Genomic DNA, 16,791 nt, shown 5'->3' with positions numbered 1-16,791 from the left:
TTTCTTCTGGTTTAGAAATACAGCGTTAATAGTTGAATAAATAATGTGCGGTTGTCATGGTAGATCATAACAATTGTTGGAATAATAATTGATATCGATATTGACAACGCCTAGTCCATTGCACCCAATATCCATTTTCCCCGCATTGGCGTTGGATTAATGAATATTCGATTCTCGGCAATTAAAACTCACATTTCAACAATTAGTTTCGCAATGCTGCACAGAACCCGAGAGGATGGATATGCCACTGTTCAAAGTAATCCTTCAAACGCACTCATGATAATAACGTTTGATTAGAAGTATTCGACCACAGCGATTCCCAAATCATGAAGAAGAATTACTCAAAGTAACACCGTTAAATACCCGGAATTAATTGCCTAGAGAAAAATATCCTGGAAAAATGCCCGCGAAATGAACTCTACCGAAGGATTTTGACGGGCTAATTAAATCCAGGAGCCTGAACGTGAAGTCAAACAAACATTGAGAATTTTCCGGATGGAAATAATTGCTGGGTGAGCCCTTTGAATACCATTTTCATCAGTCACCTGGAGCTCCAGTATCAGTTTTCCACCGTCGGTTAGTTCATTGAGCTCTGCTTTATATGCGTATTGCGACCGGTTGAATCGATTTAGACTTTATCACTCTTCTCACCAAAGCACCCACACCCTGACTTCGAATGTAAAGCAGCCTGTGACGTTTGGTCACGGTAAATTTTCCAATTCAAACAGTTATACATTGGCAACTGGCAAAGCGTCAAAGTGAAGGTAAAGAGGATGGACCGAGGGGATTTCAGGGGAAGTGTGAGTTCTAGCGTTCGTGTCACGCCGATTTGGGTTTCAACCACCCTTACATAACCAGTGCACCAACGCGCGTCCGTTTAATCAAAGACTTCCTGGATTGTTGGAGCAACCGCATCGTGCCCGCATTACTCTCAAGTGGCACCCACCCTACTTTACCACCCCCCTACACCCACCATCGCCCACTCCGACAAAACCACCCACTCAGGCCTGTAAACCCTCACCTCCACTGATGTTTACTCAATGTGTTTCCAACCCCCTCTATGCAACACCAGTGCTCAGCGAACACGCGTCGCATTTGGCCATTTCATAACAGCCGTTCCCCGCTATCTTTGTGACCAACGAGGGAGGTGAAATTGTATAAGGGCTCTTAACTCGACATTAACCAAGCCTTCAGCACCATTTATGACTGCCACTGGCACAGCTAACTGTTTCCGTTTAAGCACTTGTGGTTTGCAATAATATCTAACGGTTGAATTGCATTCTTCTGGTACTGGTGTTTGAAGGTATTGAATGCTGCTAGTTGAGTCCTCCTAACTTCATCCGGACTTCACGACTCAATTAGTGTCAAGAAAATTGTACAGCACTCATTCTAAAGTCAGGATTACAGATCAAGATTAATAGTAATCATCTCGGAACCAGAGGAGAACGAGATTTGGATGATGGGAATTGATTGGATTGATCTTCAGTTCGAGCCAGGATTAAACGAACGATTGTTATACTCGAGTGGATCTAACATCGATGCCCTTATGATTACTCATCGCAGAAAGAAAGGTGCATTAGCTAATCATTGATCGGTATTTACTCTGAATTCGCTGACAAGCAATTTCCCTAATTGCGTCCACTCAATCCCCTGAACCACCTTAAATCAATAACCTAATCCACGATTGATTCATATACACATGCACCAGCACTGGTACCCACAATTCGTTATAATAATATCTCTAGTAGATAGCGTGTGCATGCAATTAGCAATTAAAATCGTAGATTCGGTGGCTAGGGATTCAGGTGGATTGCAGTGGATGAAGCGGCAGTAGGGACCATGTGATAACATTGCCGTAGCATTTCGATATCGACCCTCGGATTATAATTACTATTTGTACCTAGTGATACATTATTAGGGAACTGATTTGCATGCTATCGTGTGTACCAGCGCTGAGGTACATACAGAAATATTTGCAATATTAATTATTTGTTGTTGCGTTGATGTTTACTCACATCGTTTTGAGCGAAAGTTGGAGTTATTGGTCCATCACTTGCTTCCCATTTGTCAGCAATGCGAATTGTCTCGGCTGTCTTCTGCTGAACCGATTTTGATTCGTCCAGCAGTGTCAGCTCGTAGAATTCTTGGATATCTGTAAGCAAATAGAATCATGGTATTATTCGGTTTTTTTGATTAAAGGCTTTCCTCCTGTCAGCAATGATTTTACGTTCTACCAACTTTTCCATCGAACCTCAAAATTCAATTAGCTGGAACAAAGACTTCCTTCACTTGCAGTGGAAATTAATTAAAATCCATGACATTTGAATTGAATCGTGTGAGTTTGAAAATTTAATGAAGTTTGTAACGATTGAAAATTATAATGCAGAGTTCATTTAATTTCACCTGCATCGGTTTCCACTGGAGTTTTCACGGATTTGAAATTTCATTTGCCATGTTTTTACATTTCTTTTATGGAGAGGATTTATTCAATTTGTTATTTACTCCACGATTGTTCGCAGGTCGAATTCCACTAATTAAATTATTCCACACTGTTGGAAAATTGAACTAGAATTTCCGAGTAATAAAATTGTAATCGGAATATTTTTTCCAAGTTTTAAAATAATTTCGGGAAAACTTTTCAGAAATTTTCTTTTGAAACAAAAAAAATCGGGGAATTAAACAATTGTATTTTTGGAAAATGTTTTTGTTAGAGCAAGTTTGAAATCTCGCGGTCAATTTGCATCACCAGAAATTACAATAGTTTGCCACATTTATCACTCGCATATTGGGCACACTGTTCTTGTCTAGATTGGAAAAAAGAGGGGTTTTATAGCAAAAATGGTGAATACAGTTTTGATGTAATCGAGAGTATCAAAATTGGAGCACGTGCAAGTGCAATCCAAGTATTATTCAATAAATATTGTGGAATCAAGTTTATAATTAAAATTGAAATGTTTATTAAGTAAAATCACGTGTGTCGACAAATTATTTCAAGGTTCCCCATAAATCTAACAGTTTTGAAAAATTTTTTGGAATTATAAAAAAATTTTCTAAATTATAAAAAAAATTTCCGATTCAAATTTCTGAAAATTTTTTCAAAACCTTTCCCAAAAATGAAATTATTTTGTTTTCCGATTTTTTTGTTCCATAAAAAAAATTTCTAAAAAGTTTTCCAAAAAATTCTTGACAATTCGAAAAAAATATTCCGATTACATTTTTTTTACCCGCGTTTCGAGTGAGAAACTTGAAATTTTGTATTGAAAATTTCATTACATTTCACCGCGAGTTTTTACGATGCCCATTGAAAATGAATCTCAATTGAATACGATAAACCAAAACCAAACGTCATTAATTTTCGACACAGAGCCCCTGAAATTTATCGCCGGAAACTTGTCAAAACAATAAATTGATAATACAAATACAGTAAACGCAAGAATCAGCGTCTCTAAGCCACTGATGCACTTCCAGGTATTCGGTACGAATGGGTAGTCCATAAAATGATGCTTTCTGTGAATACCGGAGTTTAATACTCAAATAACCGGAGGGCAATGGTAGCCAGGTTAACTCAGCTCCGGGTTTGGGTCATAAAGGTCACTATATCCGAGAATGTCGCGATAAGGGTAGAACATAATTTTCAATAGTTTAGACCGCAGTGAGGGGAGAATGGAGAAACTAGGACTCCAGTGCACACAGAGCTGAGGTGAATATATCATTCCACCTAGGACATGTCTACTGCAGGTCATGTGTGGACCTGGGGAACCCGTAACTCCTCGGTATACGAGGGAGAACATTCCGTGGTCTGGACTAGCGACTATTCGAGGATCTGTGTAAATATCAACAGAATTCTACGATGGATGCCCACCAAATTACCAAAACGATGGAGAATGAAAAATTATTGAAGACCCAGACTTTTCCGAATCCCGTGATTTTTCCTCCACTGGAATTCCCGGAATTCTGTGAATTAAATCTAAATTTTCTAATCGCATTCCTTTAATCCAATTAAGATCACCGTAGAACCGAATTATCATGCTGAAGTCTGGAGGACTCTGGAGACTAGTGGAAAATCATCTGCAATATGATAACTGCGAGACTTTTTAACTCGTGAAATTTGAACCGCAAAAACTATTGAAAACAAGAGGATTGAATAAACAATGAAAGCCCGGAGGCTTCACTCCATGCAATCCTGAAATCAATTTCATCTAGTGAAATAACTGTTGAATCAACGCCCATTCAAGCTCTAATCCCGTTTTGTCCAGAAATAATTGAAATGCGATTTGTCAATCTGTATTCTTATCCCATCATGAATTCAACACAATGAATACCTCATTTGCATCCAATTCGTTTGCCAATCATTTGCAAACGCTCAATCAGCTTGGAATTAGTCGAATCCTCGTCATTGAGGAAACCAAAATTTCAAAGCATCCTTTATGAATTTTGATAAGGTCAATTCAATTTTCGTGCTCCTGCGGCTCAACCCACTGCCAACAATCTCCTCAGAGACTAAATAACTCGTTAATAACCTCCGCTTAATTGTTACTCCAGGAGTCTCGTCAGGTGATGGTGAAACAGATCGATAATTGGAGAGTACTTTCACCCGAGTCTTTGATGTTAGAATATCGCGGGTAGAAGTCACACCGATTACAAAGTAAATCAAATCAAAATTGTCCGTTAATTATGAATAATTATCTGGCTGAAATTTCCAGGAAATTCATGTCACATTGACAGCCCATGATTGATCAATTATTGTCAAATGACAAATATATTCCTGACCTATAAAACATTACGGTAAAAATTACTTAATCATGATGAAATGGAAAATATTCACTCGTTTTATTTAATCAATTTTTCTCACTGATGAAATCAGCTTGACTGATTTCCATTTTCATTTTCTTATTCCACAGCTTTCGAAATTGTCCAAGACTACTTGAATCAATACTTAATCACTCTGGTGTAAGTTGGTGGAGCTTAAATCCATAATGAGGATATACAATCTCCAAAAGTTTCGAGTTACTCACTAGAGACGTACGAAAATGTGTTATGCTCTTGGGATACTAACGAACAACAATTCGAAGCAGTTGGAGAACTGCATTTCATCGATTTGTTGGCTACACCGAAGTTTCTTGGATGTCCTGAGGCATCTTGGAATACAGTAGCATACCTATATCGAAAAAGCCGTGAAACAAGAATATAAATCATGAGGAATACCAGTAAATTCGAATAATCCCGCGTACCCCATCAATTTTCAATTATAAAAATCGAATCGATCCGATAATTTTTAAACTACACCACTTGAATTCTCGCAATATCGACAAGCGGATATTTCAATCATGTCGATTATTAATATTTCATCAATCGATAAAATATTTTCCAACTACTTGAGACACCATCCATGAGAAAATTCATATAGATTATGTTTACCACGTCGATATATCCCATAAAATCTTGGCAATTTTCTTGTAGACACTCCGGTAGAAATTTCATCTCAGCCAATGTCTGGTTTTCTTATCTTTTGTCGCAGGTAGAAGAAAGATCATGTGTCTTTCGTGAATGTGAAACCAGCGGCTTATCAGGTTCACCCCGAGGATAACCCGAGAAATTTGTGGGGGTAAGGGAGTACATTACAATATTTATTGCTATCGATTCCGGTCATTTTATTTTTCATCCAATGAAACCGATAGGAATCCCATGCGCTTTGCTGGGAGAGTTTGACCGTCAGTATGACAACAGCAATGAAGGTAATTGCTGAGAAAAATATAAAAATCAATTGGTCTGAACTGAACTCATGTTTTTCCGCCCCAATCCTCATCTACTCTATCCCTTTCTCATTCCGAGGGCAGACGATTTATCGGATTGAATCGAGGTGAAAAAGTATGGGCTGCATCGACAGGAAGGTTTTTCCCAATTCAAGCATTGAACGCAATTACCTCGGGATGTGCAGAAAAATTAACGTTACAGCAGCAGCTGATGTGTTCTCATGGAAATTTAATCCGTTTTGCGCTCTTCCAGTTCAGCTCGAGGGCATTAAAAGGTATCTCGTTGCATTATTATCGATAATGATCACTTGATTAAATTCGAGAGCCCGATAGGTTCTATTGATACAATTCAGTTATGGATAGTATCACGATCGCGTTGGCTTTTCAATGAATATTATTTTTATTCAGTGACGTGAATTTACCAATGGTGAGGAATTATTAATAATCCGTTATATCAGTGATATATCTCGTTATCATGCAGTATCCTGACAACCGTTTGAAAAACTTGAAACCCATTTTACAGTATTTTCTCTGCGAATTTATACCATGAATATATTTTCAAGCCGCAGTCACGCGAGATTATTTGTAAGTGTTTCATGGAAGTTGCTGAGTTACTCAGAACTCACGAGTTTTCCCGGGAATTTTCACGCTGGAAGATATTCATCTAGTCATGATGAAAAAAAAATTATTTTCATAAAATAGACGAAATGAAAAAAAATTTATTTTCATCTCTCAATCAAATTGAAATTTTTTTTGGAGTGATTGAGAGGTCCGCTACTCAAAACTCACGAGTTTTCCCGAGAATTGAAAAAAAAAATTATTTTCCTCAATTTTCAAAAAAAAAAATATTTTTTTCGATCTTCGAAAAAAATGTATTTTTATGGATTTTCGAAAAAAAAATATTTTCATGCCTCAATTGAATCCAATATTTTTTTCGGACTGATTGAGGGGTCCGCTACTCAGAACTCACGAGTTTTTCCGGGAATGAAAAAAAAAAATTATTTTCTTCGATTTTCGAAAAAAATGTATTTTCATGGATTTTCAAAAAAAAATTTATTTTCATCCCTCAATTGAATTCAATCATTTTTTTTGGACTGATTGAGGGATCCGCTACTCAGAACTCACGATTTTTCCCGGGAATTTTCACACTGGAAGATATTCATCTAGCCATAATGAAGAAAAACCTATTTTCATCTCTCAATTAAATTCAATCCGCTGCCGCGGTTCGTTTTTATGCCGTTTAAAATTCTTATCGCGTCGGTTAGTCAGCGGAATTAAAAAACTATTTGGAATACGTCTCGGGGAAAGAAGGAGTTTTTTTTATGGCGTCAATGGTAGGTTTGTGGAGGCTTTTATAGGCGATTAAAAAATAAACATGAGGTTATGCTTCATGTTTGAAAAGTGAGAACTTCATTTCCCCTTTTAATTTCTGCTGTTCGTCCACATTAAACAGCCGATAAGTTGAAGACCGTGCGTCTGATCGAAAAGTTGCTCAGGAATTTACGATCCATAATTCCACCCACAATTTTGGGTTGAAGTTTGGACCTTGGGTTTTTGAACACTCTGCATATTTCGCCCAAAGGAACACGTGTTTCCGGTCTTACACCTCCCCGAATATTTCGGTCGACATTAAACCGAGAACCTAACGACGAAAACTCGTACAGCTTTCATCCATAAAGCACGTACTGCAAGATCAGTGCTGGACGATCGTTGCTGAATATTGATTCGCAATTAACACAAGCTTTATAACGAAACTTTGGTTTGCAATTATAATTCATTGATGGATTCCTAGAGAGTGCTGAGTGATTATTATGCACAGGATGCGCGTGTTTGACTTGCCTAAGGGCGTGGCTGCTTCTATTCGGATTATATAATAATGTAGCCGAGTGGAAATTTTTTCCAAATTAGAAATCGTCGAACGATTGGCCCTAAGGCTCTAAAAGTAAGGCCCTAAAAATGGACTTAAAAGTCCCAAGAGGCCGTAAAGGGCCTGGGCCGAAATAATGTCAACAGGAAAAGGGCCTCTGCCGTGTAACTCCAGGCAAAAAATTCTCAGCATTTTGAATTTCAAAAAAAAAAATACGATCGATCATAGAAATTACTTCTCGCTCTATCCAAAACTCGAAAAGCAATATTACACGCGCGATGAACGACTACAACTGTCCAACTCATCATAGAGAGTTTTCCCTCCATTCCAATTTCACGGAATTAACGTGTAGGACAGAATGAAATTACATCAGCGTCAGTCAATGTCCGTACACATGGGGCGTAAAATCTCATCGGCTGTCCTAATCTGATGCTATTCTCTCCAAAAACCCATACCCATACCAGGATCTATTTTTTTTAATTAAAAAAAAAAACTCAAACGCGAATTCACCCAGTGGCACTTGAACGAGTAAGATAAATTATCGGGGGGATATCTCGAGGTTACGGGACTCATCATTTATCACCTCCTTCATATTTATTATCGGACCCTTTCCGTCCACTGCAGGATGAGGTATTTATTCGTATCAACTTACGGGGGTGGAGAAGCTTCAGTGGATAGCGATCATTACTCACGTATGGAACGGTTGTAGGGCATCTCAGTTATGGCTTGACATATTCATGGTAATGAAGAGAGAAGCAACCGAAATTTGATGATATCACCGGAGCGATGATTTTTCATTTTGAATAAATCAATCTTTGATTTACTTAATTAGTATAATTGTTCTAAAACGTGTGCTCCAGAAGAAGGAAAAATCTCATGCCATTTAAAGGTGAGCTATCCATTAAAATTTCGCACAATCATGAAATTTTCTCTCTGGGGGATATTCAGGATAATGTCTGAAGGTAATAATTAACTGAGAAAAACGTTATGTATTTTCAGGGATCACGAACATTCGGCCAATCCATTGAGGCATGACTCAACTACTTCGATTCCGCAGAGTGAATGAATTTTACCTCTGGTGAAGCGAGAGCGACGCAAATGGATTGGAACGGCCCCAGGACCCATTTCCAATTGTCTTTTATCTGGCAGAAACAAGACACGACCGATTCTCCTTTTTTCTTATACATTTTCACGAACCAGAACGAGTACTTACGACAAATGAACCTCAGGACATCCCTGAAGTACTCACGTATCACATGTTACAGAGTGGCTGACCAATGCCGTGCCGTTTCTACTTACGGGCTTCATCATCATGAAAATGTTTTATACTCCCTCTATTTTCTTCAAGACTCGTAAACATTTTACAGGACATGTTTGCGCAATCAAATTCTACAGTGAAAGAAACATCCCATGACTCTTCCCAGTTCTTCATACCAGGAAAATCTCGAAAACTACCTGAAGATTTGAAATGAGATTAAACCAGATTTACACCCATCGCTATTTCGACCAATCAAAACCCTAATTGCATTCTTAATTAGTTTGACTGTTTGTAAATGAAAAACGCCGATCTACCTCGCGCCTTCCTCAATATGCTAATTAATTCTTCATAATTACGCTCCGGTCCTCTCAAACAAAAAAAAAAAAATCAATACCCCCGTCCCGTAGTCCATGAATAAATTACCTCCACCCACAATGAGCAATCCCCACCTTATTTTACATCAACAAACTCACCCCTAAAATTCTTCGCTTCACTACTATCATGAATAATTATCCACCGCGTGAAGGGCTAAATTTTCCGACTCCAAAACCCGAGCAGATAATTCTTAACAGAGCAGAAACTGGCGATTTATCGTGTAAGCTTTCAGTTGCTGCATCGTACGTGCAGCTAAGTACAGGTAATTACCCCAACTCAAGTCGCAATACTCATGCCACTTTCCACCCTCTCACCCACTTACCCATTGTTTTTGCTGTTTTCCTCACTCTCCACCGGGTGCTTTACCCCTCCAATTTACAACATTCACTAAGCTACCCATCCACGGGGAATGGGAAAAGGAAGGTAAAAATAGTTATGCGTAAATTTTTGTCGGCCATTGTAACGCCAAAAAAAAGTGGGTAAGAATTTCAGCGATAAAAAAAGGAAAAATTGCAGAACAATAACCGCAATGTCGTCGGGTCGGTTGTGCTGCGCCAATTAAAACTCTTGTGTGTTGGTATCATCCAGAAAACGATTGTGAAAAACTCGTGGGACAAAGGTAGATGGAAAAAATGCGGGAAAAAAAATAAAACACAATGGAAAAACTTTTTCTCTAATTCTCCACTATTTACTGCGACACTCTTCTGGTAAAGTTGCCGACGTAAAACCGATTCTAACAGGCGGTGAAAATTGTAGCACTCCGTGGAGGGTGCAAGCGGTTTCGTTGACTAATCGAGAGCCCCCTGGGCTCGACAATCTAGACGCAGACATTTATTGCTAGACTCTGAGAATATATACACGTACCGGGTTCTGGGATCGTTTCTCGGCAATAAACGTCCGGTGTACATTTTCCAGCGTGCGTTTTTCATCTTTTGTTTGAGACAGGGTAAATGGTAATTTCTAAATTCTCCCTTGAGGATGAATTCTCGTGATAAATTCGTGTCACGTGATACTTTTATTACTCCGTATAATTATTCAGATGGAATTATCGTGAGCCATGATTTGGTCCGAGTCATAAAAATTAAAAGTCGAGGTAATTGAAGTTGAGACATTGACTTATCCACCGGTAACAAGTGAAGGGTCTGATTATCTCTGGAACGAGAAATTCATTTATTTCTCAGAGCAAATGAGAATCTTTCAGACATATTATCCATGTTGGCATGTTAATTTCTCATGAAGCAATCCCAATGAATTTCTCATTTCTTAAAATAGAGTTTTCTTTGGATTTTCCATAAATAAATCTTGAGAATTTTTAATTAAAAAATTCAGTGGCCTTCAATCGACGATGTAACACAGCTGTTTTGATATTGTATTGCAGGAGTGGATGGGAAAGGGTAGTACTGAGTCAGGTCAGCGTCATTTCGTAATAAACTCAGTGGGTAATATTACAGCGCCTGGGACCACCTCGACACGAACATGCTTTCAGCTTTAAAGCACGGAGTGTACATTTGGCTTCTTGCGGTGTTGGCTGGTAAAAACTATTTTACAACTGGAGGGAACGAAGTGCAACTGACCAGGCAGATGGAGGGTGATACATATAAAGGTATATGTGAGATAAAAAACGTGAGTTGAATTCGCATTTTGGGAGTCGGTACGTCTGGATCGTTATCACCGTACTTAGATCCAAATTCGAAAAAGCATACAGAGTGCGTTTTGAAATTTTTGGATACGATGGAGAGTCAATGAGCTATCAAAGGATTATGAGAATGAACAGCGCCATTGGTGGATTCAAAGGGAATTCCCGGAGAATTGCCAGAATTTTATTGGACTTTTTACTCGGTAAGCTCTGGATATTACCACCTACAACTTGCAAACAAGTTGAAAACTTTGGAGACGTTTTGTCAAATCTGCACGTACCTGTTTCAGAAAGCAACTCTACACGCAAGGTTCGGAGAGAGTCTCATGTTGGAAGAGCTAAATGCATCGGGTTTGTTAATGCTCGGCTACCAAAAGTTCTAGATAATGTAAAATTCTCAACTTAGTTCGCACCAGAAGTGGGCGACACAATTTTCCGTACTTCTGATGTTCATTGTCTTTCAACCGTTCTCTGGAACATTTTGAGATAATTTTGATGGCTTCAGGGATGAATTCTTTAGATGCAGCAGAGAGAGATGTGCTGTGTCTTTGAACCAAATTCTTTAATGAAGCGAAATCTCACGTTTCTCGAGGAGTTATCCAAAATCTACCACGGGAATGCAAAAAAAAATTGTCGTAATTGCATCACAAACTGTATGAATTGCATCCTAGGACAATTCCATGCCTCTTTAGTACGCAACGACTCATCAGAAGGTGTCACAGGCATTTCACGTGACACTGATATGCCTCTGTGTGTTCTCGAGATAATGTAGTAAATGTTTGAACAAAAGCAAGCACGCATAATGCACCACCCAGCAACTGTACCACGGTATAGCAACGCAGACTGAAGTACGTGCTTCTATTATAACGGATAAGGGGCAACTCGTCAGTCTGGTAGGACAGCCACAACTGGTATACAGATGAAATTCTATATTTCTGCACTACAGTGTGACAATGAGAAAGTTTCATCAACTCTAGTCTATACTCAACCCACTCTAGACGCGATGACATCAGGGGCCTATTCTCAACGCGTTAAGTACTAATTCAAAATCCCCGCGAATCGTTCATCAATGAGATACTTTGGTATGAAGTCATTCGACTCATTCGATTTATTTACCCGGATAATCTAATTATCCGTAAATTTTATCTAGTCTCACTCAAGGACGGCGCAAGGTTGCTTCATGAACACATGCTGATTGAAGATGAAAGCGAATGAAACAATTTGAGAAGTAGTCAGACATCGAAGAATGCCGGATGGGGGGGCAGAATTTTTGGAATGCAGAAGTGATTCAATCTGGAAAGTTCATGGAACTTTTGATAAGCCCTATCTCATAAAACTGACTCGTGGTGTAATGAAAATAACTGGGAGCCGGGATGAGTGAGAAATTTCGAGGAGCAAGTTTATTAAACGTGTTTTAGACTTGTGATATAGCACCATGTGCGAAAGTTGTATTTCGTCGTTGAATATTCCCGAGATGTATATGTATATCTCGACATCTCGTTAGGTTACGCCATCTGGTAGTGTATATTATTTTGGAGGACATGATGTATGCAGAACTGGTTGGGGGACATGATGCAGATGGTCGCATAAGTGCGGTCGGGGAATCCCCGTCGATAGTCTGAGCGGTGTAAATCTGCTTTATCGAGTTTTAGAGAGACAGAGAGGGCAGAGGGTTTCATATCCGGAGAATTGTCACAGCGTATTACTAATGAGTTTACGTACGAAGACTTGTGACTCATGAAATATTAAAGGATATAAATAACTTTGCGCGAATTATCTGCAAGTGAATTTCTTGGAAATTATGCGGTTTTGTAATGAATATCCATTTTTGCGAAGCCATATTGAAATGGATTATGAAAACGCAAGTAACCGATCAATAAATGATAAATATGAACGGAAAGACTGACCGAATCCATAAAACATGAGATTTACTCGATTTTGGGTGTGTGAATAAAAAATTTCTCGCTGATTTCCGATTTTTTTCCACATATGGAAATAGTTTCCGTTAAGTATTCTAGAAATGTAAAGGAAAATGGCGATGTGTACGTACAGTTCACAGAATCAAAATTTTTTGACTGTTCCAAAAAAATGAAGATAACGTTCAAACAAATACCTTCTTTAGGTGCAACGTAACCATGTACTTCGCAGTAACTGCCAGCAGGTCCAGCACCACCAGGTGTATCAAGTGTAAAAAGTGTATTAGCCGAAGACACAGTGAGTCCATCCTCCGGTGTGTGGAGAAGACTTGAAGTTGGACGATTGTGCTGATGGCCTCGATGCTGATGACCATGATGTGGATGCTGTTGTGTCGTAACCATTTCATCGCGTTTGCACTTTGAGCATCGACGCATCTCAGACCTAACGCGCAATAGCCAAACCATACCGAACAGTGCCATAGCAACATCGAAGACCCCCGGACTCGACGATTGCTTCATGCTCGTTGGTACACAGTCATCGAGGCAAGTCGCGTCCCCACGATACATCACCCTCAACCCTAGCTTTCACCACAACCAATGTCTCACACAAAATACACTAGCAAGAACCTTTTGTAACTTGTCGACTGCTTCTTATCCAATTTCAGTCGTCCAAATCCACAGATCAATTGATCAATCGCTTCCTCTGTTTACTTTCCTCTTTTCCTTTTGCTCGTTGAATCTGATGACCTTCTATTATCCCCTTCAAAGGACCAACCACCGAGTCCCAGATTCTTTATCACAAGCATTTGGACTGATTCGGATGATCAGTTGGTCAGGCCCAGTGGGTCACGAGTGCTCATTCATCATCACTGCAGTCAGCTGTACGAGCATCAATTCACGATTGCTCCACTTTTCCATCTTTCATTCTACCTTTACTTTCGAGGTTTCTCTCTGATATTGAGCAAATCACAAGTAGCAGTCTGTTTGGTGCTATCGTCAAGGTATAAAAATAAGAAAGACTCTTTTGTTCTTCAATAAAACTAAGTGAACTACTTCTCCGATGTGCCCTTTTTTTTTTATTTTCCAGGGGGATAAAACATCAGTTATTGGAAACACTTGGCTTTCATCTGGTGCATTCTATTCTCGTGCACTTTGGTTGAATGCAAATGGAAAATCGTGGCATTTGAGTTGGGATCGTAAAGCTTTCATGGTTTGGCAGGATACTGGAGAGTAAAAAGAAATGAACCAACTTGGTGTGGGTCTGATATGAGGACGAGGAAGGGAGAAGTGAGACGATGGGTACAAGGCTCTCGAACGTAAGTAACGAGATTTCTTGCAGCTGAGGGAGGATGCATTCTGGTGAAAATGCAAATGTCACTTTTTCCGGGTCAAAATGGCGGAAACACGATTGTACATCACCATGGTGATCTCTCGATTATATTTATATCACCAGAATATTGGAATGAATTATTTCTCACATCAATGTTTTCCTTTTTTCATCATATTCTACCAGATATCCTGAAAAAAAGTCGTCGGTCAATCAGAAAGCGATGAAGTAATTGGATTTACTCATCTTTTCAATCCTCTGACGTGCTATTGACTTTGAGATCCGTACGATGTTGGGGAAACGATTTCGAGGGCTCAATCACGTCAGACAGCTCAAGTGCTGGCACTTGTGCATCACGTGTTACAACAATTTTCGCGTGTACGTAACTGACACTTCATCTTCGCGTTATAGTTGAGGAAATTTTTTAACGTGCACCTCTAGGTTTTTCAGTTCACCTCTACTTTCTAGGGATAAACGATACATGCGGGAATCAATACGGAATGTGTCAATCGCAGAATATTCTCTCTTAGAAACGTCTCGATTTTCTAGAACCATTCAGACAAAATTTTGTCATTTTTATTCTAGTTTACTTTTTGAATTGATTAATTTCCGGCCAATTGGTGACTTACGTTCAATGGTTGGACAAAAAAAAACGTGTGGGCGGGTTTTTCATGTGTGAATTATGAGGCTGTACGGAAATCGCTGTGAATTCGGTAGCCGGTTTATGACGGAAAATAATAAATTTTCAAAAGGTTGGGGGTCCATGTAAAGAATTGGTCGACAAATAACTGGGTTTTGTAGTGAACTGTGCGATTGAACCGTTGATTCATGGACGACAATGTAGAATAATAGTACCGATTCAATTACGCATGAGTACTTTTGATTAAGGGGAGCGAAAGTACTCTCAATTACAATTTTTTTCCATTATCGAAATTGCGTGTGAAACGATTATTTTATCGCTGTCAGTTGTTCCGACCAGGAGCTCCGATCGGGGTCAGCCCATTATTTGAGACTTAGCTGTCGTAAGATGAGGGAATGTACAGAAAAAAAAATTGTAATTGTGGTTTATGAAATTATTTGACTTCGGCCTTCGGGAGGGCCCGCGAAAATCGAGGGATAAATTAAATCGTACAACAATATTATCGCATTTTTAATGGCTTTCTACAAAATTCATCCTGTGGAATGCTATACCTCTCGTTTATATCCAGAAATCGATTCAGAACAGCAGACCAGGGAGAATAGGTAAACAAGGTCTACAACTACTCGGATATTCTCTTTTGGATGTCTCTGTTTTCCCACCCACCTATTTCCACCGGTTCGTTTACTCTCCGACATTGTCAAGCCGAATACCGAGTCGAATTTCCCCGTTGGATCGACCCTTCGTGGACTATCAAGCTCCACCTTGAAATGTCCTGAATAATTCTTTTAATCTGAAGAATTCATCTCGTGAAATGCCTGGTTTTTCCCTCGTACAAGTCACTTTGCGAATTCTAGATGATGTCCCTCCATTCTGATACCGAAGAGGGTTTTCTTAATAGAGAGTTTAATCCCTCGAGATAACTTCACCGACTGGGGAAAGACGTACAACAATAATCGATCGCCCTCGGGGTCCTCGGAGGGGTAAATTCCACTTGAAAATTCCGAGTTCTCAACAATTCAAGATTTCCGTCAGATGATTGCACGATCCCTGTTATAATTAGCGGAGTTTATTCCTCAGGTGAGTATTACATTATTGCAAAGCTAATTGTTCAGTCTGAGTGCACGGGAATTACAAAAATGAAATGAGAATCAAATGTTTCTTTACAAATTTATAATAATCCGCAGCGGAATGTTATTTTGTGTTCAACGAATTTAGATTTTCAGGGGTTAACCGCGAGATTGATCATCAGAATTCGCGGGTGATAAGCACCGAAAAACCCTCGATCCAGAGAAATCTCATTTGTCTCCTTTCAGTACCAAACAGCATTATCATCAACCTAACGAAGCAAGACCTTTTTCAATTTCGAATCAGACACTGCAGAAGGGATTAATCCTGCCATGTCGAGAATAATCTCATCACCAAGAATGATTCTGTAACTTTTTCCTTCAATGGGTGAAAACTTCTGGCCTGAGAGAAAAGAGCTGAGGATTCTGCAGTATAATTAATGAATGAAGTTTTCTCACTCTCTCGTACCATTCATTGTTGATGATCTGGAAAATTGCCTCGGGTGGAAATCCATTGAAATAATAATGCGATTGACTAACGAAGTCTACTTCAACTTTTAATGTCCAGTAGTCTAAAAGGGAAAAATCAATGTTACTCGGAAAGTTTCGAACAAACTGGTAGATTATATTCTTTCAATTTCATCCAACCTACGACGGACATTTGTAACTCCTCTGTTTTACAATCCGTAAAAATAACGAGACTTTCCTGGGCTTTTTTGTGATGATAGTGGAGAGGGAAAAAAAGGAATGAACGTTAATTGGCATTTTAAGTCGGAGTTATCCCGTGGTTGGTGTTGTAAGTTAGTCTTGTCGGTCGTAAAAAGAAAAAGAATGGCACTGGCGTGAACGCAGAGGGAAAAGCCGTAACACCACAGGGACAGGTTAGATAGATCCTTTCTTCACTTCTTCAGGGTTTTTTTTTTTTCTGTTTTATACTTTTTTGGGATTTCCACTG

The 16,791-nt window shown here is 39.1% G+C and overlaps 1 protein-coding gene across 6 annotated transcripts in view; it reads right to left on the bottom strand.

The window, feature by feature from the left end:
* Positions 1 to 13,339, bottom strand: part of dlg1 (discs large 1) — a 96,928-nt gene extending 83,589 nt beyond the window's left edge. For all 6 annotated transcript variants that reach the window (XM_011307266.1, XM_011307270.1, XM_011307268.1 and 3 more), the window contains exons 1-2: positions 13,003 to 13,339; positions 2,016 to 2,152 (exon numbers count right to left, since the gene is read on the bottom strand). In XM_011307266.1, the coding sequence (XP_011305568.1) occupies positions 2,016 to 2,152; positions 13,003 to 13,324 (459 nt within the window). In that variant the 5' untranslated portion in view covers positions 13,325 to 13,339. The remainder of the gene's footprint in view (positions 1 to 2,015; positions 2,153 to 13,002) is intronic.
* Positions 13,340 to 16,791: the final 3,452 nt, after the last annotated feature.

This window comes from Fopius arisanus, unplaced genomic scaffold (genome assembly GCF_000806365.1).
Source record: "Fopius arisanus strain USDA-PBARC FA_bdor unplaced genomic scaffold, ASM80636v1 scaffold00053, whole genome shotgun sequence".
NCBI classification, from domain to species: Eukaryota; Metazoa; Arthropoda; class Insecta; order Hymenoptera; family Braconidae; genus Fopius; species Fopius arisanus.
The sequence above is the reverse complement of the archived record's forward strand: the minus strand, read 5'-3'. Positions and strand labels throughout refer to the sequence as shown.